The sequence below is a fragment of the Vombatus ursinus genome, unplaced genomic scaffold, assembly GCF_900497805.2.
Source record: "Vombatus ursinus unplaced genomic scaffold, bare-nosed wombat genome assembly UNPS02014778.1, whole genome shotgun sequence".
NCBI lineage: Eukaryota > Metazoa > Chordata > Mammalia > Diprotodontia > Vombatidae > Vombatus > Vombatus ursinus.
In genome coordinates, this window is record NW_020954556.1 from 46853287 (window position 1) to 46875983 (window position 22697).

Here is a 22697-nt window from a genome sequence, read left to right on the forward strand (position 1 = left end):
AGCTTCTGTGGATCTGAGACCATAAACGGTGTGGGAGCTCTGGAAGATTTGTTTGGGGACAGAAAGGGGGGTGGTGGTGAAGTATTTCCTCGTCAAGCCCTACCGATCCAGTCTGCTGCCAAATTAATCTTCCTTAAACACCATTTTTATTCTCTGTTCAAAAGCCCTCGTGGGCTCCCCACTGCCGACAGACTCCTAAAGCTGGCAGGCCCTTTGTCTCATCTCCCACTTCAGCCAGACTGGCGTCCTCCCTGCCCCTCAAACACATGGGGGTTTCCCTCTTCCACATCTTTTCACCTCTCCCGGAGTGCCCTTTAAGTCCAATCCCTGCTTCAAGGTTCAGCTTAAATCTCAGCTCCATGAAGCCCTCTGGCACCCCTCTAGTCCACAGTCAGCACCGACAACTCACTTGGCACTTCTGACCCACTGCCACTTGTCATGCATACATATAACTTCTCCCCCAGTCGGACTGTAAGCTCTATGAGGGCAGGGAGTTTATAATCTTATACTCTTTTTACCCCTCAAGGCACCCAGCTCAGGATGGGATAGAGAACCAAGGCTCAGTGAATCTGACTGATCGATACTAATGTGTGGCAAACTAAGGGGAGGTACATAAGGAATGGAGGCAGTCATCTTAACTGTCCTTCCCTCTTCTTTCCGCTGAAGAAAACTCCCTGAACCCCAAAGCCGCCCCCTTCACCTCACGCCCAGGCCCCAAGCTTTAGACAGGACCTGAGGGTGCAGGGGCTAGTCTGCGAAGCTTCTAGCTCCTGGACATCGTTCTCCCCACCACCCCCAATCCCAAGTCAGAATTTGGCTTCAGCTTGCAGTAGACCTGTTCCGCCGCCCAAGTACTCTATGTGACTCCACGTTCCCCCATGCAGCGGCCAAGGGGCCGCCAACCCCGACTGGCTTACCATGGACTCACTGATGAGAAGAACCAGCAGAGCCTCCTCGATGTTGTCATTTGGGCAGTAGAGACTGAAAGACACAAACCGAGACCCCACTCAGACGCCACCTCCTTAGCCCACATCTGCTTGATCACTGAAAACGGGGTCAGCCTGGGACCCATCTCCCTCTGTCTCTCTCACACTGGTCCCTGGAAACACGAAGCAGCCTTTGCATGATTCATAAGCTACCAGACACCACCTTCTGAGAAGCAGCTCTTTTTCTGAGATCCAAGCTCTTTTAAGCACCCTCAGTGACCAATTCCCAGACCCTTCCCATAGAGGAAAAATTTTCAGGTCTGAGACTGCAAATTGTCAAATAAAGGGGGAAACGTCCCTTCCCAAGACTGCAGGGACATCCGAGAGGAGAGGAAGGAGGATTGTCTAACAGGCACTGACAAACTAGAGGCTTTGGAAAATGTAGTCACGTAGTCAACTTTCAATTATCTGTACTATGAGGAGAGGAGTGTCACAAATACTCCAACAAAATAGGGGGTAATCCCAAGGAGCAGAAGGCCACCACATCCCTTGGCTGGCCTTAGAATGCATCATATTCTCATCCTCCCCCACTGCAGATATGCTTGGCTTAAGCTGACCTGAAATTGAGTTTGCACCCTGAGTGCCCACCTGACTTACTTTAAGGGGTGGAGGGGCTGGGAAGGAGTCCATTTACAAACTAATTGGGAGATCTGGGGGATTGCACTTGGACCAGAGATGACCCGCAGGGTTGAAGGCAGACTTGGTGGGAGCTAGTTTAGCTTTCTGGGACAGGGTGAGCAGAACACGCCAGGGCTTACTTGTCTCCAGCGTAGAGATCAGGCTTCCTGAGAGGCTGGGTGATGAAGGAATTCTGCTCTTTGCCCATAAACTCCGGCAGAGGATGTGACAGGGGCCCCCAGTAGCAGTCCTCACTCAGGGAATGCAGGAGTATTCCTGCCAGCTGCTTCGCGGCCATCTGCCGGGGAGGAAAAGGCCAAGTCCAGCACTTCACCCACAATCAGTCCCTTCCAACACACATCTCTGTGATGTCCTTTCTTCTCCAATCCACCCGTGTCATTCATCACACACTCTCCTTCAAGGCTCCACTCAACTCCCATCTCCTCCATGAAGTCCTGGACTGCTCCAGTCCATACCCAGAAATCGTTCCCTTCTCCTACAGGCATTTCTATTCAATGCTGTTGTCTACCGCCTGCTGTAATTGCATGTCTAGGGACGCAGCCTCCCCAAAAAGAAAAAACTCGGTGAGGGTTGAGGCTATGAGGATGTCACATGGGAATTTCTCAGTCAGATAGTCTCCTCATCATCCCTGAGAGAGACCAGAGGGCCCCCTGGCTGCAAAGACACTTGTGAAGCTATGCCTCCAAGGGACCTACTGAGGCCCAAGAGGGCCAGTCTGCATGAGGACCAAGGATGAGAAGGCAGAGTGGCCAGGAACAAGCCCCAAGGCCGTCATGGCAGCACCCGGAGCCTGAGGTCATTCCAGGGAGAGAACGGTTCTACAGCTGCCTATGACCGCATGAGCGGCACACAGACCCATGCACGCGTGTGCACGCGCGCACATACACACACACACGCTCTCTCTCTCTTTCTCTGGCCTCCACGGGATTCCCTCATTACCACTTTGAAGTTCTGGGTTGCTCGGGTCTCCACAATCCGAAGGACTTCGCGCAGCTCACTCATGCCCTTCACGATGTCCCTGTTGGGAGAGCAGAAGCGGTATCAATGGCCAGCCTCATCCTAATCCAGCCTTCTTCCTCACACTCGAGCAAGGAACTCGCTTGCTTGAGTTTCATTTGAAAACAGGATGGAGAATAAATGTTAAAAAGGAAAAGGAGATGATCAGGAGCCCCAGTGACCCCAATAATTAGATAAATGATAGCAAACTTTCCACAAAACTTTCCTTTCAAAAAGGCAAGCAAGACTGTCAGATTTTTGTTTTTGTTTTTCTCAAAAAGACAGAGACTGGAGACAAAGATCCAGGCTTCCCCGGACAGGGTTACTCTAATTAACATCTACCTCACTGAATTCTTGGGGCAATCAAAGGAGATAATATATGTAAAGAGCTTGGCAAAAGCACCCTATCAATGTTATTCATAACAGCGATAGTCGAGATGTTAACATAGCTCGCCTATCCGGAGACTTCTCTGCCACTTCTCTGCCTCGGCGTGCCCAGGGTATGAATAACACACTGGTACGACGAGGTGGGCAGCCCGTGGCAGGAGTCACCAAGAACTCTCCCCAGGATCTTCACGAGGCAGCCCAATGCACTGGAGAAAAGTTCGGGGCCTTGGAATTTGGGAGATGTCAGTTTCAATCCTTCCTCTAACACTGACCAGCTGTGTGCCACAGGTCAAGTTATTAAACTGGCCTCAGTATCATCACCTATACAACAGGGACAATAAGAATACCTTCACTGCATACTTTCAGGGTTGCTCCAAGACTCAATTGGGACAAGGAAGGTAAAGGCAAATTATATAAAAGCCAATTATTAGTATCATCATCATTCAGGCATTTGCCTATCAACTGAACCATCCTACTAATTTTCAATCTCTCCCAGTCTACTTACTGGCCGCTTCTTTGCTGCCTACAAGCACACATATCCCCGCCCGGTCTCCCCCAAGACTTAAAATCAAAACAGAACAAAAAACTCTCACTTGAAATGCCTATGTCCACTGGCTATCATCCTATACCTCTCCACCCTTTTATGGCTAAACTCCACAAGAAAGCCATCTATAGTTAAAAGATGCCTCCACTTCCTCTCCCCCCTCTGTCTTCTAAACCTTCTGCAGTCTGGCTTCTGTCCTCAGCATTCCACTGGAAATGCTCTCTCTGACGGTATCCATGATTTCTTAACTGCCAAATCTAATAGCCTTTTTCAATCCTTCCCTTCCTTGACTATTCTGCAGCTGGACCTATTCTAGGTTTTTTGTGACATGAAGGTCACCTGGTTCTCCTCCTACTGGTCTGCTGTCCAAGTTTGGCCCTTCTGTCTTTAAAACATCCTCCTTTCCACTGTGACAGCCACCAACATGGCCCAGGCCCTGAGCAGCTCACATGAGAGCTACTGTAAGAACCTTCTGATTGGGCACCCTGGCATAAGTCTCTTCCCACTCCACAGACAGAGAGAACATCACATGGACAACAAAATTTTCGAAGCAGCACTTTCTGTAGTGGATTATATTTAAATATATTATTGACATGTGACATATATAAATAATGTATTAAATATAATTATATATAAGTATATATGGGAATGTCTGAACAAATGTAGTATACTAAAGGAAAATTAATCCACCATAAGGAATGAGAAATTCAGAGAGACACAGGAAGACTTGTATGAACTGAAATACAAAAGTATAACTAGGAGAACAATACACAAAATGACTTATGAATGAAGACAACACTAAAAAACTAAATATGACGATCCACATTAGCTCCAAGTGATGTTGGAATACCCTACTCTCTGTTGAGAGATGGGAGTCTATGGGTGCAAAATGAGCATACTTTTACTCAGATGTCAGTTTTTCTTAACTGTTTTGGATTTTTTTTTTAAGTGTGGTTAATCAGCAAGTAGTCATGGAATAAAAACCAAGACTCATTAATAAAAATGAAGAGCTGGTACATATGAGCCAGTTGACAGAAAGCACACACCACAACCCTGCAGAAGCCCCCTGAGAATGACAATCTGAGACCAAGCTGTTCTGAGCTCCGTGAGGCCCCCAACTCCTCTCAGGACAGTACCTGTTGAAGTCATTAGGGCACAGCACAGGCTGAAGAAGGTCAAATAAAGGGAAATGCCCCACATGGTCACCATCAGGTTAGCGAGTGGGAGAATAACCTTCTTTCAAAGTCTCCCAGGATGAAGAAGGAAGGGAGGGAGGAATATGGGAAAGGAAATGGTTGACCATGGAAACAGGCATGATATGAAGGCTGGAATAGCGTGGATATGCATATAATGCCTATAATATCTATAATAATAATTCATTTTTCTAGCACCTTGAAGCAGTGCTTTACATGTTTCCTTACTGGATATTTCTGTATTAACCCAGGAGCCATGAACATGATTTTAAAGATATTTTGATATCATATTTCAATATAATTGTCTCCCTTTTAAAGCCCATGTATTGAATTTTATACTTTTAAAAACATTCTTCCACGATGGGGTCCATAGGTTTCAGCCTGCCACTGGAATTCATGACCCCAAAAAGTTAAGAACTCCAGTCCAACATAAATGGAAGCTCATGCATTCACACAACCATTTTCTTCCTGGACTCTCCATCTATCTTTTCCCCTAAACATCATTTTCTCCTCCCTGCCCAACGAGGCTATGAAGAGGAAAGCCAAACCAGAAATGTGCGTGCAAGCACGTATAACCCATAACCAAACAGAAATGACTTGTGGGTTATCCAAGCTGCTGTTCTCAGAGAGATCATGGAGCACAAGGAACCTGGAGATGTGAGGGCCTCTCCCTAGGGTGGAGAACCCACTGTGCCCGGCAGCACTGCCCTCCAGGCCCCCCCCAAACAGGTCTCCTGCCATGGGCTCACTGTGCATATAGGTGAACCCCACACTTCTGCACAGCAGGATTCTTGAAAAGTTGAGTGAAGATTGACTTCTGCTTTTAGGGTGCTGGAAGCCTAAAGCAGAGCCTTCTGTAAAGTAAATTATTACCTCTAATGACTTTGTGTAAACCTAGATGTTAAATCGCCCCAGCAGAAAAGAAGCTCCTTGAAGAGACAATTCTGTTTCTGTCTCTGTCTCCCCAAGGCTTAACAGAGTGCTTTGCATGCAGCAGGGAAGGGAATAAAGTATTTAAACAGTGTCTACTGCATGCCAGGCACCATGCTAAGCACCTCACAATTATTATTTCATTTGATTCACACAACAACCCTAGGAGGCAGGCGCTATTATTATCCCCATTTTACAGTTGAGAAAATGGAGGCAAGTGAAGGTGAAGTGACTTGCTAAGAGTCACAGTTAGGAAGTATCTGTGGCTGCAGTTCTTCCGGAGTCCATCTACCTCACCCAGAGTCCTATCTACCTCACCACCTAGCAGATTTTTGGTAAATGTGTGCTGAATTAAATTGGAAAAAAAAAAATTTTTTTTCAGTCAGTACAAAGGCTGGAGAGGAGAAGCCTAGGGGTAAGGGGGTAGAAGTCTCCAGTTCTACCATAGAAATGATGAGTGAATTTCTGAGGATCACTGCTTCTCTCTGTGCCTCTGCTGGCCCCTCTGGGAAATGGAATGGCAAATATCCTAAACCAGGGGTGGAGAAGGCCTCAAGGCCTCATCTGGCCCTCTAGGTCCTCAAGTGCGGCCCTTTGAATCCAAACTTAACAGAGCAAATCCCCTTAGTTGTTCTAAGTTAGGTTTAGAATTTAAACACTTAACAAACGCTTGTTTGTTTGCTCATTCATTCACTCATTCCCCCAAACACCCACCTCCCAGGGTGAATCAGTCGGGTTTTCCCAAGCTTTGCTCAGAGCTGACAAGGCTTGGCTATGGCAATCCCGCCAAGTCCAGAGCTGCCAACGTCAGAGACAACTGAGGCTCGTCAGAGCTGTCTTGGGCTTCCCTATGAGAGCCTCACTTTCAAGATTTGTGTTCTCTCTGATCTTTGAGCAGAGCTGTCCACCCCTCACAATTCTCCAAATAAGCACTGTATCAGAAACATATGAAGAATTTTTTGGGGGGGGGGAGATGATGCTCCCCCTTCCCCCAAAAAGCCAAGGCCTAAGTTTGAGAGGCCTCCTTGGCCCACAGAAGAGTCCTTCCTCCCTTTATAAACCATGCAGATGACCTTTCTGGGAGAGCCTTCCTCTTTATCATTTCACTGAATCTTCATGACATTCCTAAGAGACATTATCATCTCCATTTTATAGATGAGGGAAGTGGGGCCCTGGAAAGTGAAACAGCTGGTCCAACATCAAACATCACATTATGGCCAACTAGGGACCCAGCTACTCATCAAAGGGAGGATTTCTGGTTTCAGTCTTGGGCCAGAAAGGCCTTGCGGAAAAGAGAGAAGAGATCTTCTGACTTTAGTGAAATATGTTTTCCCTCCACTGTCATTCTGACATAATTTACAGTCTTCACACCCATGCTTTTGCTGCCGTTTCTTCCTGGGACCTCCCTCAGTGCTGAGGCCTCCTCTCAGCCCCACAGCTTTCTCAAGCCGGCATATAGATTTTATCATCGGTGTGCTGCTCCTGGGGCCTCCATGTGGGAAGTGGCCCAACCTTCCCCTCTCAGCCCCATTCATGAATTCCAGGCTTCAGAACCATGCCCCTACACGGGCACTTCTCCTTCTTCCACCTTCCCTTATTTTTCAGCTCCTCTTTTCCCCCTTTCAATATGAGCTCCTTGAGGGCAGGGACGGTCTCTTTTTCTTATATCTGTATTCCCAGCACAGTGCCTGGCACACAGTAAGCACTTAAAAAATGTTTGTTGCCTTCCTTGGGACTCCAACTAAAAACTCTTTCTCAAAAGCATCCTATGGGGGGCAAGACAGAACACACATGATAGCTGTCCACAAGGGCTCAGAGTCTGGTTGGGAAGAAAAGAGGAAACAATGGTGCTGTGAGAGGCTTCCTAGTCCAGTAAAACAAGTGTTAGGCTTGGGAGTCAGGAGACACCTGGGTTCAAATCCCACCTCCAACACTTTCTTCACGATGAGGAGCAAGTGACTTAATGCTCTAATATTCAGTTTCCCCATCTATAAAATAGGAATGATGGCATCTTCAGCAAGTTTTTCTTTTCAACATCTCCATTTTATTTTATTTTTATTTTTTATTAATTTTTTTTGATTTATCAATAATCACTTCCATATGCTTTTGAATTTAAAATTTTTCTCCCCCTTCCTCTCCACCACCCTCCCCAAGACGGCGCACAATCTGATATAGGCTATACATTTACAGTCATATTAAACATATTTTCACATTAGTGATGTTGTAAGTAGGAATTAAAATCAATAGGAGGAACCATCAGAAAGAGGAAACAAAACTCAACAGAAGAGAAAAAAATAACAATTCGGCTTCCATAGTTCTCTCTTTGGGTGCGGATAGCATTTTCCATCACAAGGCCTCTAGAGATGTCTTAGATCCTTGTATTGCCAGGAAGGGTTAAGTTTATCAATATTAGTCATCACACAACGTGGCTGTTATTGTGTACAACGTTCTCTTGGTTCTGCTCACTTCACTAAGCATCAGTCCATTCAAGTCTTTCCAGGTTTTTCTGAAGTCAGCCTGTTCATCACTTCTTAAAGCACAATAGTATTCCATCACATTCATACACCACAACTTGTTCAGCCATTCCCCAACTGATGGGCATCCTCTCAATTTCCAATTCTTTGCCACCACACAAAGAGCTGCTATGAATATTTTTGTACATGTAGGTCCTTTTCCCATTTGTGTGATCTCTTTGGGATATAGCCCTAGAAGTGCTATTGCTGGGTCAAAGGGTAAAGCCCTTTGGGAAATGCAAATTTTTGTTTTGTTTTATTTTTGTTTTTGGGCAATTGGGGTTAAGTAACTTGCCCAGGGTCACACAGCTAGTAAGTATCAAGTGTTTGGTCTGAGGCCGAATTTGAACTCAGGTCCTCCTGACTTCAGGGCCGGTGCTCTATCCACTGCACCACCTAGCTGCCCCAGCAAGTTTTTCATAGGGAATCAAATAGGAACATACCCACAGAGCTTTGTCAATTATATGGTGCTCTACCAACCTTGGCTATCACAACAAGACTCACATAGGGCTTAGAGCATGGTAAAGAATCATTATTTACTGATCTGATATAAACAGAGATTATATAAGATGGCTTCCATTTAGGCACTAAGCTAAACAGAATGAAATGTCAATATGCAATGGGGCTGAGGGGAGAAGAGAAAGAGCTTCCCTAAGCTTACTTGGATGAAAGAATAGACCAGTAAGAGTTTCAAAGGAGAAATCCTTAAGACTGGCCTCACTAAAAGCACGCTAACCGGGCAGGCAGATAAGTACCAGTCAGATGGTACTTATGTTGAGGCCCACAGCTTGATCAAGCTCAAACTTTCAAATTTGATCTTTTCTACCTCGTGCATCTTTCCACAGGACACCAACCCCACTCCCCAGGAAGGAGGGGTCAGGGTCACAACACGACAGAAAGTCAAGGAGCATCTTTCCTTTGTCTTCGTCCAGGGAAGGCAGTAATAGTTATGGTGGGGAAGGATGCAAACTGACTCAGAGTGGATGCTCAGTAGATATTGTTGATGAACTGTGAGAAATCAGAGCCAAGAAGAGGAGTCCACGAGATAAGGGATGATGCAGTTTTGCTGACATTCTTTCCAACCCTACTCACTGGACAGTAACTGTCTTAATGCTTCTTCTGTATCCAGAACAAGGTTGAGCACACAGAAGTCCCACAAAGACTGGTTGATTCAGTGATTATAAGTAATGGCCGTCATGACACAGCCAGTGCACTGTCCAGGACTCACTGGGGTTTTCTGGAAAGTCTCATCACTGGACAGATTATTTCCACCGGCCCTCCAGCAAGAGCTCTTCTCTTTCCCACAACATTCTATCCCTTAGGCTTCCCTTCCTCCTAACATCTGTGATGCAGAGTATTTCCTACACTTGGTCTCATGCTGGTGGAGACTGGCAATAGTAGAAACAAACACTGACATGACCAGAAAGAGAGCTTCTAGCCACTGGGAGTTACCTTTGAAAGTAACATATTACTTTTACAGAACTCCTTTTCCCCCTCATTCTTTTTTTACAAAAGACCGCTTGGCTTGGGAGTTGAGAGTAAGAGATATGTTCAGAAATGAAGGGAAAGGGACAGGAATGAGGCCCGGACCTGTGATTCTATTGGTTTGGAGAATTCCCAGATGCAGAAACTCCCTCTACCAATGCTGGTCAGCAGTTTCTCTTACAGCACAGGTTCTTAACCATGAATTTGGTTTGTTTCAATAAAATTGGTTTCCTTTGTGACTTCATGTATTTTTTGCATGAAAAAACATTATTCTGAGAAGGGGTCCCACAGCTTTTACCAGACTGTTGCCTTTGTTAACCATTGTTAACAAACAATGGTTAAGAACGCCTATCATAGACAGTTGTCTAAAGCACAAAGGTTAAATCTCTTGCCCAGTGTCCCAAAAAGAGTATGTGTCAGAGGTAATATTTGAACACAGGACTTCTTAGATTCAAGGCCAGCTTTCTATCCACTAAGCTACAATGCCTCTCAGGAGGTAAGAAAACGCTTGATGAGGAGGGGAGGGAAAATAACATACTAAAAAATGAAGGTGATTTAAAAATAAAATATATGAACACAAATTTTTAAGTGGAAAAGAAAGGTAAAAAACACAAAACCCACAAAGAGGCAGCATCACCCAGTGGGCAGAGTACCAGACTGGGAGTAAGGCCCAGGTTCAAATCCTGTCTCTGACACTTCTAACTAGCCTTGTGACCATGGGCAAGTAAGTCACTTAAGTGCTCAATGCCTCGGTTTCCTCAGCTGTGAAATGAGAATATTCCTCCTTTCCACTTCATACCTCAAAGGGTGCCTGGTGAGGCTTAAATAAGCTAATGTATGTAAAACGCTACATAAATGTCAGTTGTTGTTGGCACCACAGCCTCAGACTGTAGATAGCTCAGCGGAACTGGAGGGAGAAGGGTCTCTAAATTCTAAGATGACAGATGAGGGAGACGGGGAGACGAGAGGAAAGGGAAGCCAGAAAAGGTTGCCACCCACTCTCCCAGAGAAGAAAGCCAGTCTGGCCACGTTCTCCAGGAGACTGGGGGAGGGGGAGAGGATCCGCCCAAGGCAACCAAGGCCCGCGAGGAGGAAGCTGCCAGCCATCAACCAGGGAACGCCCCTCTGCAGCCCAGTCATCTGGCCTGCCTGCCAGGACCTGGCACCCACAGTTCAGTGCAAAAGAAACCAACCTTCCTCTTCCCCCCAGCAAAACAGAACTCTGCCCTCTCCCCACCTGCCAGCCCCAAGGCTCAGCCCTCCCACATCTCCCCCAAAGCCTTTATTTTCTGAAAGAGACTCCCCCACCCATTCGCTGTCACGGAACTGGAGGAGATGCTGGAGTGCCATGGCTGCCCCCTTGTGGCAGTCAAGCTGGTTTGTCCTTTGTCAAGCTCAGACTCTGTAACTAACCTCAGACATGTGCACCTCCCCTAGCTTTCCATTTCCAAGTCACTGACCAGGAGGAGTATCCTGCAGCCCTCCCTCTGATCTGGGGGTTCAGGGCCCACCATGGAGGCCCACAGCTCTCCGAGGGAGACCAATAACGAATCTAATCAGGGACCTGCAGCCCTGAGACTGCTCCCCAAACCGGGGCTATCAGACACAGGGGCTTCCTTGACACTTAAAGAGTTTACTTTAGGACTGAAGGCCAGCTTGCCACGTAGAAATGGGAAGACTTTGGGTACGCTCAAGATGGCATGGACTAGAGGTTCAACCTCTGGAGGACAGAGCTATAAAGGATTTATTATTACAGGAAAGTTGGGGTGTTTAGATCCTTTTCCTAACCCGATAGGTGGAAGCTACAGGGACACAAATGGCATCTCTAAAATGAAAGGGACCCGCTAGATAAGGGGCTCTTAACCTGGGACCCACAGACATTTCAATGGGGGCCATGAACACAGAAGGGAATAAAAAAAGATGCCTTTATTTTCAGTAACTTCAAACTGAACTTTAGCATCTCCTCCCATTATTTAAAAGCACTACTCTGAGAAGGGGTCCATTGGTTTTACGTCAGCCTGTTGCCAAAGGGGTCCGTGACACAAAAAAGGTGCACAGTCTCTGGGCCCTCTCAGGCTCGAGAGCTTCTGATGAAATAAGAAATCCCCATCTGAAGGACCAGTGGGATGGTCCCCCAGAACATGTCCCAGATGTGCTCACAAGGAAACTGCCTCTTCTGACAGGGAGCAGGAATTAGGCTCTTTCAAAGTCCTCAGCCCCAACAAGCTTCCTTATTATCCAGGAGAAACCAAGCGGCTGTATAGGGAATGATAGAAAGGTCTGTGACTTAAGTCACACTTCTGTCGGTCGATGGAAACAGCCCAAGTCCACATCAGAAGCAAGTTTGGATCCCTGCTCTGGGGGCTTCTCTCCCCCCCCTTCCTGGCCACTACAAGCACTGATTCTCTTTGATACTGTAAAATCATGGGCCTTGATTATCACTGGTTCAGGAGTTGCCGAAGCACGCTCACACATTCCCTAATTCTGTTCACATATCTGTCTTATCTCTTCCCCAGCTAGACTATGAGCTTGTCAAGGCCTGGGACAATGTGCTCTCCTCTTGCATCTCTGCCCTACGTGCCGAGAGCACAGGCCTGGGAACACAGCGAACAGGAAATAGCTGCTGAGCCCAGAGAACCTGAACATTAACTTGGAGCAAGAGGATTCCACTATGAAGACCTGACATTACATGGGAATGAAGGAGTGAAAGAGTTACATGCATTGTTTTTGTTTTTTAAAAGCCTAGAGGATCAAATGGAGCTCCTGCCACAGGTTCCCAAGCCCATGGAACAGTGGGGACGTAGGCACAGCCACAGGAAGTGAACAGACCAGTTTTCCAAGAGGGTTGAGCAATCACCTTGAATTCCTGGGAACGGTGGCTCACAGTCTTTGAACAAAGGTTTCAGGAGGAGATATTACTCAGGCAGCTTTGAAGATAAAGAATGATTTATTTCCACACCTCTTTATTCTAGAAAAACTGGCTATTATCCTAGCTCAAAGGCCTAAAAATATCCAATTAAAAGGAAAAGAACTTAGAAAACTGAAGATCTTTCCTACTGAATCCCCACCGGGTTAACCCCTCACCCATGTCACCCATCAACAGAATGCTCAGAGTACTGAAAGATGAACATGTTGCCTCCTGGCTCTAATATAACATGAAGATTAGAACAGCTCACCTCCCTAAGAGTACAGCAAATTAGTGGAATCATCCTCTGGGCCACAAGTTCTTAACCTGGTGTTCATGAACTTTTTTTTTCCCAAATGTTGACAACTGTATTTCAACATACATTTTTTTAAAAAAAAATTAAAAATTTGGACATTTAAACACATTCTTCTGAGAAGTGGTTCACAGGTTTCAGACTGCCCAAGAGGCCCATGACACAAAAAGGCATAATGGAAAGTGATAGAGGTGCTGGATGGATGCTAATCCAGAAGACCTGGGTTCAAGGCCTGGCTCTGACACTTCGGAGTTTTATGGCCCTGGATAAGTCACTTAACCTCTGGACCTTAGTCTCCTTCTGTGAAATACTGAGACAATATTTGTACTACTGACAGAAAAGGTAAGATAAGTGCTTAAAAAATCTTAGAGGTGTGAAGTATGTGCAACTGCCACTGCTGATAAAACCTTCCATTTATGTGGCGAGCAACACTCAAAATGTGTTGGAACATTCTCTTTTGATCCTCATAACCCCCCTGAGAGGCAGGTAAGAAACGTCTCATCATTCTCATTCACAGAAGCAGACCTTAGAGCTTGAAGAGATCATAGAGATAGACCAGTCCAATGCTCCTTTTTCACAAGAGGGAAAGTAAGGCCCCGAGAGGGGACTGGATACGCCTGAAGTCACAAAGTTAGATGGTGACAGTCAGAATTCAACCAGTTGTACTACACGCTAGCATTCACAGACTTTGGGGGCTGACACCTCCCCTCACTGACAAACTGGGAGCATTTCACCTCAGAATTATGGGGGCAAAGTGCAAAGTGCAAACCTGCCAGCTAGAGAGAAGTGGGCAGTCCGCTTGTGAATGCCTCAAGCATAAAAAAGAACACCTGTGCCTCTGAAACAGAAGGCCAGCCAGTGTAAAGGGCTCAGACATTCTAGCAGATGGCCAGGACAGCATCCACAGTGCAACAAATGCCCCTCTCCGGGACACTGCCCTGGCCCCACTCCCTCCCCGCCCCTCACTCCTGCTAGCTGCTCTCACATCATCCTAAGACAAGTGAGAAGGGGCGGGGAGAGGACCGGGAGTGGTGCCTGAGCAGGCAGGAAAGTGAAAAACAGCCACAGGGCCCTTTCAAGAGAGCCAGGTATGGGGAGGCAGAGCTAGCAATCAGTCCCCACAGTCATCTTCCCATACCTCTCCTACCCTTTGGGGCCAAAGTCCTAGAGAAGGCCATCTACAACAGAGGTCTCCGCTGGCTTTCTTCTAACTCTCTGAAGTCTCCAATCTGGCTTCCAACCTCAGATGAGGGAGACGGGGAGACGAGCATTGAGCAGGTATCATCATCCAACCCAAACTGCTCTCTCCAAATTACTAAAGATCTTAGTTGCCAAACCAATGGCCTTTTCTCAATCCCCATCTGTCCTGACCTCACTCTCTCCTCCTAATCCTTTCTTCTCTTTAGGTTGTTGGGACACCACGCCCTCCTGGTTCTCCTCCCTCTCAGTGTGTCCCCTTTGCTGGATCCTCAGCCGCCCCATGGGGCTCTGTCAGCGCTCCTCTTCTCTCCTCTCACACTACACTCTTTCACTTGGTGATCTCATCAGCTCCCATGACTTCAATGATCATCTCTGTGCTGGTGATTCCCAAATCTAGTTACCCAGTGCTAACCTCTCTGCTGACACCAAGTCTTCTATCTCCAAACTCCAATGAGACATCTCGCCCTCTCCGTGTCCACCCCCACCTTCCCCTCTACCTACCCTCCCTATTACTGCTGAGAGGACCAATCTCTTTTCAGTCACGGGTGGGTTCCTTGAGGCCTGGGACTGTCTTCTGTCTTGGTCTCCCTCCTCAGGGCATGTACTAGGTACTTCACAAGTGTTTGCTGAATCAAAGGAGCTGGGAGGGAATATACAATTCCCTCACAAAGGCTAAGTTCCAGCCCAACTGGACCGCCAACGCTGGTGGGTTCCACTGAAGCTAGTCCTCAGACCTAGAATGCATCTTCCCCTAATCTGATCATAGATTTAGAGCTAGAAGGGCCTTCAGAGGTCATCTCGTCCAAGACCCTCATTTTACAGCAAAAGATGTCCAACATCATCTCATTACTGACCTGCCCAAAATCGTATCATTACTAAAAGGGACACAGGCAGGATTTGAACCCAGGTTCTCAAGAGCCTCGATTTTCCCCACAGTACCACACTAGCTCTCCTTACGTCACTTAAGTCACTAAAACCTCTCTTGCCTTCAGTTTACCCATCTGTCAAAAATGGACAGAATGACACCTGCCTGCCTCTCTATGGATAAGTGCTTTTGCTGCTGATAGGCAGACCAACCTTTCCAGCTTCAGAATCTTTTTCGGGAAGCTAGGAAGTGGAAGTTTGCTGTGGCTGGGGAAAACTCCTCTCCCCCCCAGCCATTTTTCATTTATTCTTCAAATATCCAGCATGAGAAAAGTGGCTGTAACCCCCAGTCCTTACACCAAAGCAGCTGCTTTCCATGAGATAACCACCATCACATGCTTATCACACCTGGAAAAGCTCTGCAATCATCTGACCTCCAAGGATTAAAAATCCTGTGAGAGAGAAAAACAGGAGGTGGAAAGCTCTCAAGCTAACAAAGGAAACAGATTTTTCTAGACTTTCCTACCACCCTTAAGGGCCTAAAATGACGGACTCTGCAAAGAGGACGTGACATAGCTCTGCCACTTACTACCTTTCAGACTCTAAGCAAGTCTCTCTCCACTGCTCTGGGCCCAAATGTTCTCATCTTTAAACTGGGAAAGCTGAACTAGATCAGGGATTCTGAACCCGTCTGTGTTGTGCCCCACAAACAGTTTCTAAGAATAATGGTTTTAAAGCCATTAAATACATAGGATTACAAAAGAAACCAATTAAATTGAAATAAAGTTGTACTCCCCATCCTGCCCCCACCCAGACTCCCTGGAATTGATCCAGTCCTAATCTCTCCCCTGACTTTCAAGTCCCACATCACTATCTGCCCATCAGACATTTCAGACTGGAAGTCTCAAGGACATCTCGAATTCAATGTGTCCAAACCAGAATTCATGACCTTCTCCCCACCCCCCACAACCTCACCCCTACCTCCGTAACTATTTCTTCCAGTCTCCCAGATTCATAACCTTGGCATTTTTCTCAATTCCTCACACTTCCTCAAAGCACAAATCCAATCAGTGACCAATTCTTGCCATTTCTACCTCCAAATTTCTTGAACCTGACTCCTTCTCTTCAGTGACAGAGCTGCCATCTTATTTCAGGCCCTCATCATTTCTTGCCTGGACTACTGCAGACTCTCCTAATTGGTCTCCCTGCCCCATGTCTCGCCCTATACCAGTCCATCCTACACACTGCTACCAACATGATTTCCCTTAGCACAGGCCTTACCCTGTTGCCTGCTTCCCCTCCCCCTGACTCAATCCACTCTAGGGGCTCCCTACTGGCCCTCTCTTTAGGTTTTAAAGCTTGGCCCCAACCTCTCTTTCCAGCCTAATTGTGCATTACTGTCTCTTCCCACACTTGTGATGCAGTGAAACTTGCTGTTTCTCTGTTCTGTACACATAGTATTCCATCTCCTGGCTTCATGCCTTTGCAATGACCATCCCCATGCCTAGAAGGCACTCTCTCTTCACTTCCTCCACGTCAGAGAATCTCTCAGTTTAAGCACTAACTTCTGTGTGTGTCAGGCTGGTGAAGACTACAAACCCCTTCTCAGATTGATCTTTTTAAATGCATAAAGTAAAATACATAGTACCACAAAAGAAATCAATTCTATTGAAAGTTATTTCAAATTTTTTTTAAAAATTGAATTCATGAACACCCTACCTCACCCCCCCCCCCCCAATCTATTTATGGTCCCCTGGGATCTATGACACCAGTTTAAGAACTCTTCCTGGACTTCGAAGCCTTTCCTGATCCTCCCCCTCACCTCCACTGAGAGTACCCTTCCCTTCCAAACTACCTTGTATTTAACTGCTTTGTAATTAATTCTAGTTCTACTTATGTTGTATGTACTGATAAATGTTGTTGTGCTCTCCCCCTTTAGAAGGTAAGTTCTTTGAGAGCAGGTATCATTGAATGTACTTAGAGACAGCTAGATGGCAAAGGGGACAGAGCTATGGGCCTGGAGTCAAGAAGATTGCAGTTCAAATCTGGCCTCAGATACTTGTCCAGAGTGCACACAACTAATAAATATCAGAGGCCAGATTTGAACTGGACTCTTCTTGATTCCGGATCCACTGCTCTAAACTCTGTCGGCCTCAGTTTCTTCATGTGTAAAACAGGGATAATACCGCTACTGCTCAGCACAGTACATGGAGAGGAGAAGGAAAGGAGAGAGAGAGAGAGAGAGAGAGAGACAGACAACAGAGAGAAAGAAGGGGATGAGAAAGGAAGGAGAAAGGAGACAGACCACCTTTAATAAGGAGCATCACGCTTGAAAAAGTTAAAGACATCCCCTAGGAAGCTCTAGGCCCAGCCCCCAGGGTGACCCAGGGGCGGCTGACTACCTACCCCTTCCGTAACCTGGCCACATAGGCACTCTGCAGGGCTGCTTCCAAGAAATATGTCAGCTCAAATTCGGGCAGAGCTGGGCTGCTTTTCAGGCTCCTCGGATGGATGTTATTTGTGGTCTAGAAGAAGTAGGGAAGGAAGAGAACAAAGTTACAGTCAGATACAAAGTTCTAGTCAAAGGACTACTGGGTGACTACTCTGGGCCTCTAGGACAGACCAATCCAGAGCACATGGGCAGGCCACTGCCCCTCACCTTTCGCCCTTTACAGAGTCACCAATGTCAAAGAGCCTATGTGAAATTCTCAAAACCAAAGAAATTCTATTTAACTTTAACTTTAAAAAAGCCATTTTAAATTCCACCACCCCACCCCACCTCCAATAAAGTGGTTGGTCATTCTTGGAAGAAACAAATTTCATTCTAGACCAAGGGTTCTTAACTTTCTGTTTTGACAGGCCATTTTAGCATCTGAAGAAGGCTGCAGCAGGGATGGCAAAATCAAACAGAAATGGGAGCCCCTAAATTGTATTGTACATTGACTCAGAAACCCCCATATTCACATTATCTGTATTCTACTGTAGTTTCATTTATTTTGTAAGTATTTCCCAATTACATTTTAATTTGATGGGCGGGGGTGGGGGTGGGGGGCAGGTCTGTCTGACACTGCTGGCCTTCTCAGAGTAATATTTTCAACTTCATAAAATCCAATACATAGGATTACAAAGGAAACCAATTCTACTGAAATAATACAGTTACCAAAATATTTTCAAAAATACAAACAACCCCTGCTTGTTGACTATGCACAGGGCTCCCTTTCACTTTCACTACTGTATTGGGACAGTCCTGAGGACAGAAAGAGTTGATCCCAGGGCATGGGAAGTCTCTCTGCTTCAACCTGAGGGTTAACAGTGGCCCCATAATCCAGCCACAGCATTGAAGATAATTACCTTTACTCACTTTCTAAGGGTTGATTTCCCGGGCTTCCAGGTAAGGGGCAGAATTCCCTCTCTCTCATTCCATCTTGCTCTATCTTCTCTGTCTCCATCTCTCCCTCCCATGACCTCCTCTATTTCTATCTCTCCATCACCTTCCTCTATCTCTGTCTCTCCTTAAGCATTTCCTACACATACATAACATGGGCAGCTAGGTGGCACAGTGGATAGAGCACTGGGCCTGGAATCAGGAAGACCCAAGTTAAAATCTAACCTCAGACACTAGTTGTGTGATCCTGGGCAAGTCACTTTAACCCTGTTTGCCTCAGTTTCCTCATCTGTAAAATGAGCTGGAGAAGAAAATTGCAAATCACTTCAATATCTTCATCAAGAAAACCCCAAATGGAGTCACAAAGAGTCAGACACAGCTGAGACAACTGAACAACAACAAAAACACATAATGTGCATTTCCACACATACGAAACTTACAGACTTCTAACTGCGCCCAAAAGATCAACACAACCATAGTCAACCCTCTCCAATTAGCTTCTCAGCTGGCAAGGAAGAAGGCCTCAACTGTCATTTTCACCAAATCACTTCCCCTTTCCCTCCAGTATTTAGGCAAGCAGAAGGGCCTTAGGCTGAGAGGCAACCCAAGACCCAACGGGGCAGGAACAGAGAGGGACAGGGGATAGAAGAGGAAGAGGAGGGCTGTTTCACCAGCTTCACCACTGAGAGACTATTAATACAGCATAGGGCACAGCTCAGACAACAAAGTCAGGGGTTCAGTGTCCAATGCCAACATTTAATAACCATGTAACCATGGGCTAAACACTTGACAATCTCTGAGCTTCAACTTCTTTATATGTAAAAGGAAGATAATGCCTGGAGGGCCTCCTTAGTTTTTTTTTTTAATTAATGTCTTTTAAGTTCTCAACATTCACTTCCATAAGCTTTTGAGTTTCCTCCTTAGCTCTTGACAAATTTTAAGGTGTCACATAAATGCCAGTTATTTGCGAGCGGCGGTTGTTTTATTCTTTGTACTTGCTCTAGTACTGTGCCTGACACATAGTAGGCACTGAATAAAGACTTGATGACTGACTGTTGTATGTCTCAGACTTCCTCAGTGGCTTTAAATCTTCTAAGTTCAAAGATATCTTCTACTCCAGGAAGGTGCCCTAATTGAGCTATTAATAGTTCACCTCCTACGCCCTGGAAATTACCACATTTTTATTGGTGTATTTATGTTAACTCCATAGGGATCTTCTATCCTGTCTCAACTATCAGTTACTGTACTCCTGGGAAAGTAACAAACCTAGTCTAGTGTCCACAGTGTGACCCAAACACAGGCACTAAACGTCCTGGAGACACAACACATTTGACTGTTTGCCCACAAGTAAAGTGGATCTAAGACACTTCCCCTACTGTCATCTCACCCTACAATGGCAAAGAGGGACAGAGGGGAGGGTGGCATTCCACTGTCATCTCACCTTTTCCAGCTCTTGCAGAAACACCTGGGCAATCCAGGATGCCCTTTCAAAACAGGAGATGGCTTCTTCTTCCCTCTCACTGAGTCGGGCTCGGCAGGCGATGGAGTTGGGCAAGCGTTCCAGGGATAGGCCTGTAAGAAGAGAAGGAAGAGCAAAGTGACTCATACCCAGATGCTGGTCCAGCCCTCAGCACTCCTTTCACTCGACTTTTCATCCTAGGCTCTAAGGTACCGTGTTGTGGGGGCCTGGGATGGGCTTATTACTAAGAACAGGTACAACTCTGGTACTGGCAACATTAGATCAGAGGACTGCAGACAGTCATCAGTCAGCTGGTCAATAAGTATTTATTAAGCATCTACTATGTGCCAGGCACTGTGCAAAGTGCTGGGGATACAAAGGAAACAGAAGACAGTCCCTGCTTCAAGGAGCTCACAATCGAATGGAAGAGCGAACATGCAAACAATCATGGACAAACAAGGTGTAGATGAGATAAATTAGAAATAAGCAGCCGAGGGAAGGTACTAGAATTATGGGAGAATCAGGACAGGCTTCCTGAAAAAGTAGGGTTTTAGCTGGGACTTGAAGCAAGCCAGGAGGCAGAGAGGAGGAAGTGGGCATTCCAAGCACAATGGGCAGCCAGGGAAAATGCCCAGAGCAGGGAGATGGAACAGCAAGGAGGCTGGGGTCACTGATCACAGAGTATATGGCCAAATGTAAGGTATAAGGAGACTGGAAAGGCAGCAGGAGATTAGGTCAAGAAAGGCTTTCAAAGCCAAGCAGAAGGTTTGATATTTGATCCCGGAGGTGATAGGGAACCACGAAGTTGACTGAGTAGGGTGGTACCACAGTTAGATCTGTGCTACAGGGAGATCACCTTGAAAGTTGAGTGGAGGGGCAGCTAGGTGGCGCAGTGGATAGAGCACTGGCCCTGGATTCAGGAGGACTTGAGTTCAAATCCAGCCGCAGACATGTAACACTCACTAGCTGTGTGACCCTGGGCAAGTCACTTAACCCCAATTGCCTCACCAACAAAACAAAACAAAACAAAACAAACAGAAAAAAAAAAAGAAAGTTGAGTGGAAGTGAACTAGGATAGAGTTTAGGCAGGAGACGAACCAGCAAGTTGCTGCATGTCCTGGAAGAAGATCCAGCACAAGATAGCAGCAGCAAGAGAAAGAAGTGATAGGAGGAAAGGAGCCCTCAGAGTGTCTCAGAGCTTCATCCTCTGGGAAAGGTTACCCCAAAGACTTCCAAAAGTTCAAGGTGGGAAGAAAGTTTAAATCGGAAGATGTAAAACAATAGCAAACACATGGTATTGAAATGGGGCTAGAGTAAGTTCAAACACATACACATATAACTAGGATGTTCTGGAGCCAGCTTGTACCAGCTTGTGCTAATTGTTAAAATTTCAGCATGAGCATTAGAAATCAGCAATATAAGACCTGAATTATTATTCTGTTAATTGTCGAGACTTATGTGATGGAGAAAATATTAATAATGCAGCTTAAACTTAAAAATATCATGTGTGCATTTTTTTCTGAAAGCCAGGTGTTAACCAGCATTTCAGACATAAGCCTTTCTTTTTCAAATGAAAATATTTCAATGAGGAACAAAGAACAATAGATACCTCAAAAGGACCATAGAGGTCAACTAGCCCAATCCGCTCTTTAACAGATGAAGAAACTGAGTCCCAAAGAAGTTGAATGATTTGTTCAAGGTCACATGGATAGCAAATGATCAAGCCAGGATTGAAACCAATCCCTCTGATTCCAAAGCTAGTGCTTATTTCAAATGAATCACGGTTCAGTCAGCATAGGAGCTGGAATTCCCAAGGAATGGCAGTGGAGGACTAAAGGCCAGGGCTTGAGTGGACAGGTGAGGAGGGTGGTGAAATGAACCTTGATTTAAAACACAGTGGCGCTTTTGGAAAGTTCCATGCTAATGAAACAATGGTTAAACAAATTCCTATTTTAAATCCATGAGGGGAACCCTGCAGGAAGTCCTTTCATGAAGAAAAAACTTCCATCTCTGTGACTGTTACATAATGCCAACACCCAACACCTCACTGATCTTCATCCAGAGTGCTGTGTTCAAGGTCGGGGTGCCGTCCAGAGGAGGGCAATAAGAATGGTCCTAACCTGGGGTCCAGGCCAAAGCTAGGATGACAGGCTGCAGGAACTGAAGAAGACAAGACTCCAGGCAAATGAGATTGCTGCTCTGAAGTATTTGCAGGGCTGTCATGCTGAAGAGTCCCCAGAGAGCAGGACCAGGAACAAAGGGTACAACTGAAGCTGGACAACCAACCAGAAAAACTTCCTGACCATCAGAGCTCTCTCCAAGTGGAGTACTCCGCTTCCAGACGCGGAAGGCTTCCCTCTTCTAGGAGGTCTTTGAGCAGAGATGGGACAGTCACTTGCTGGGAAGAGCACAGTGGGGATTCCTTTTATGTACAGGTTGAACTAGGTGGCCACCGAGGGCCACTACAATACCAACAGTGATTCCGTGATGCCTCTGATACATCTGAACTTTTCCCATCTGGCACTGCTTTGGGCAAGGCTGACCTTAAACCAAGAGTGCTGTGTGCCAGAGACTGGGGATGAAGGCCCTGGGGATGTGACAGACAAGGCAAGTGGGGATGCCGGTGCTGAACTCCAGGGACAGGAAGCACCAAAGAACAGACTGCCGTTCTGGCTTGTGGAATAGTCACTCTAAGCAACGCTGGTACCTTTCTCTGGCTAGGCAGCCACAGAGGGCTAATAAGAGCGAGCGATTTATACAATCCTTTAAGGTTTCCAAAGTACTTGACACGTATTCAAAACATTATATTCGAACTATACAACCAGCCCAGTGCTATTATAATCCCCATGTTACAGATGAGGAAACTGAAGCTAACAGAAATGACGTGACTGTCCCAGG

General features: G+C 46.2%; 1 protein-coding gene across 1 annotated transcript in view; it reads right to left on the reverse strand.

Annotated features, from left to right (window-relative positions):
* The window catches only part of TTC7A (tetratricopeptide repeat domain 7A), a 202809-nt gene that overhangs the window by 131474 nt on the left and 48638 nt on the right, over window positions 1-22697 (reverse strand). The window contains exons 4-8 of the mRNA XM_027865179.1: window positions 19782-19912; window positions 17362-17480; window positions 2565-2643; window positions 1745-1902; window positions 918-981 (exon numbers count right to left, since the gene is read on the reverse strand). Coding sequence (XP_027720980.1) covers window positions 918-981; window positions 1745-1902; window positions 2565-2643; window positions 17362-17480; window positions 19782-19912 — 551 coding nt within the window. The remainder of the gene's footprint in view (window positions 1-917; window positions 982-1744; window positions 1903-2564; window positions 2644-17361; window positions 17481-19781; window positions 19913-22697) is intronic.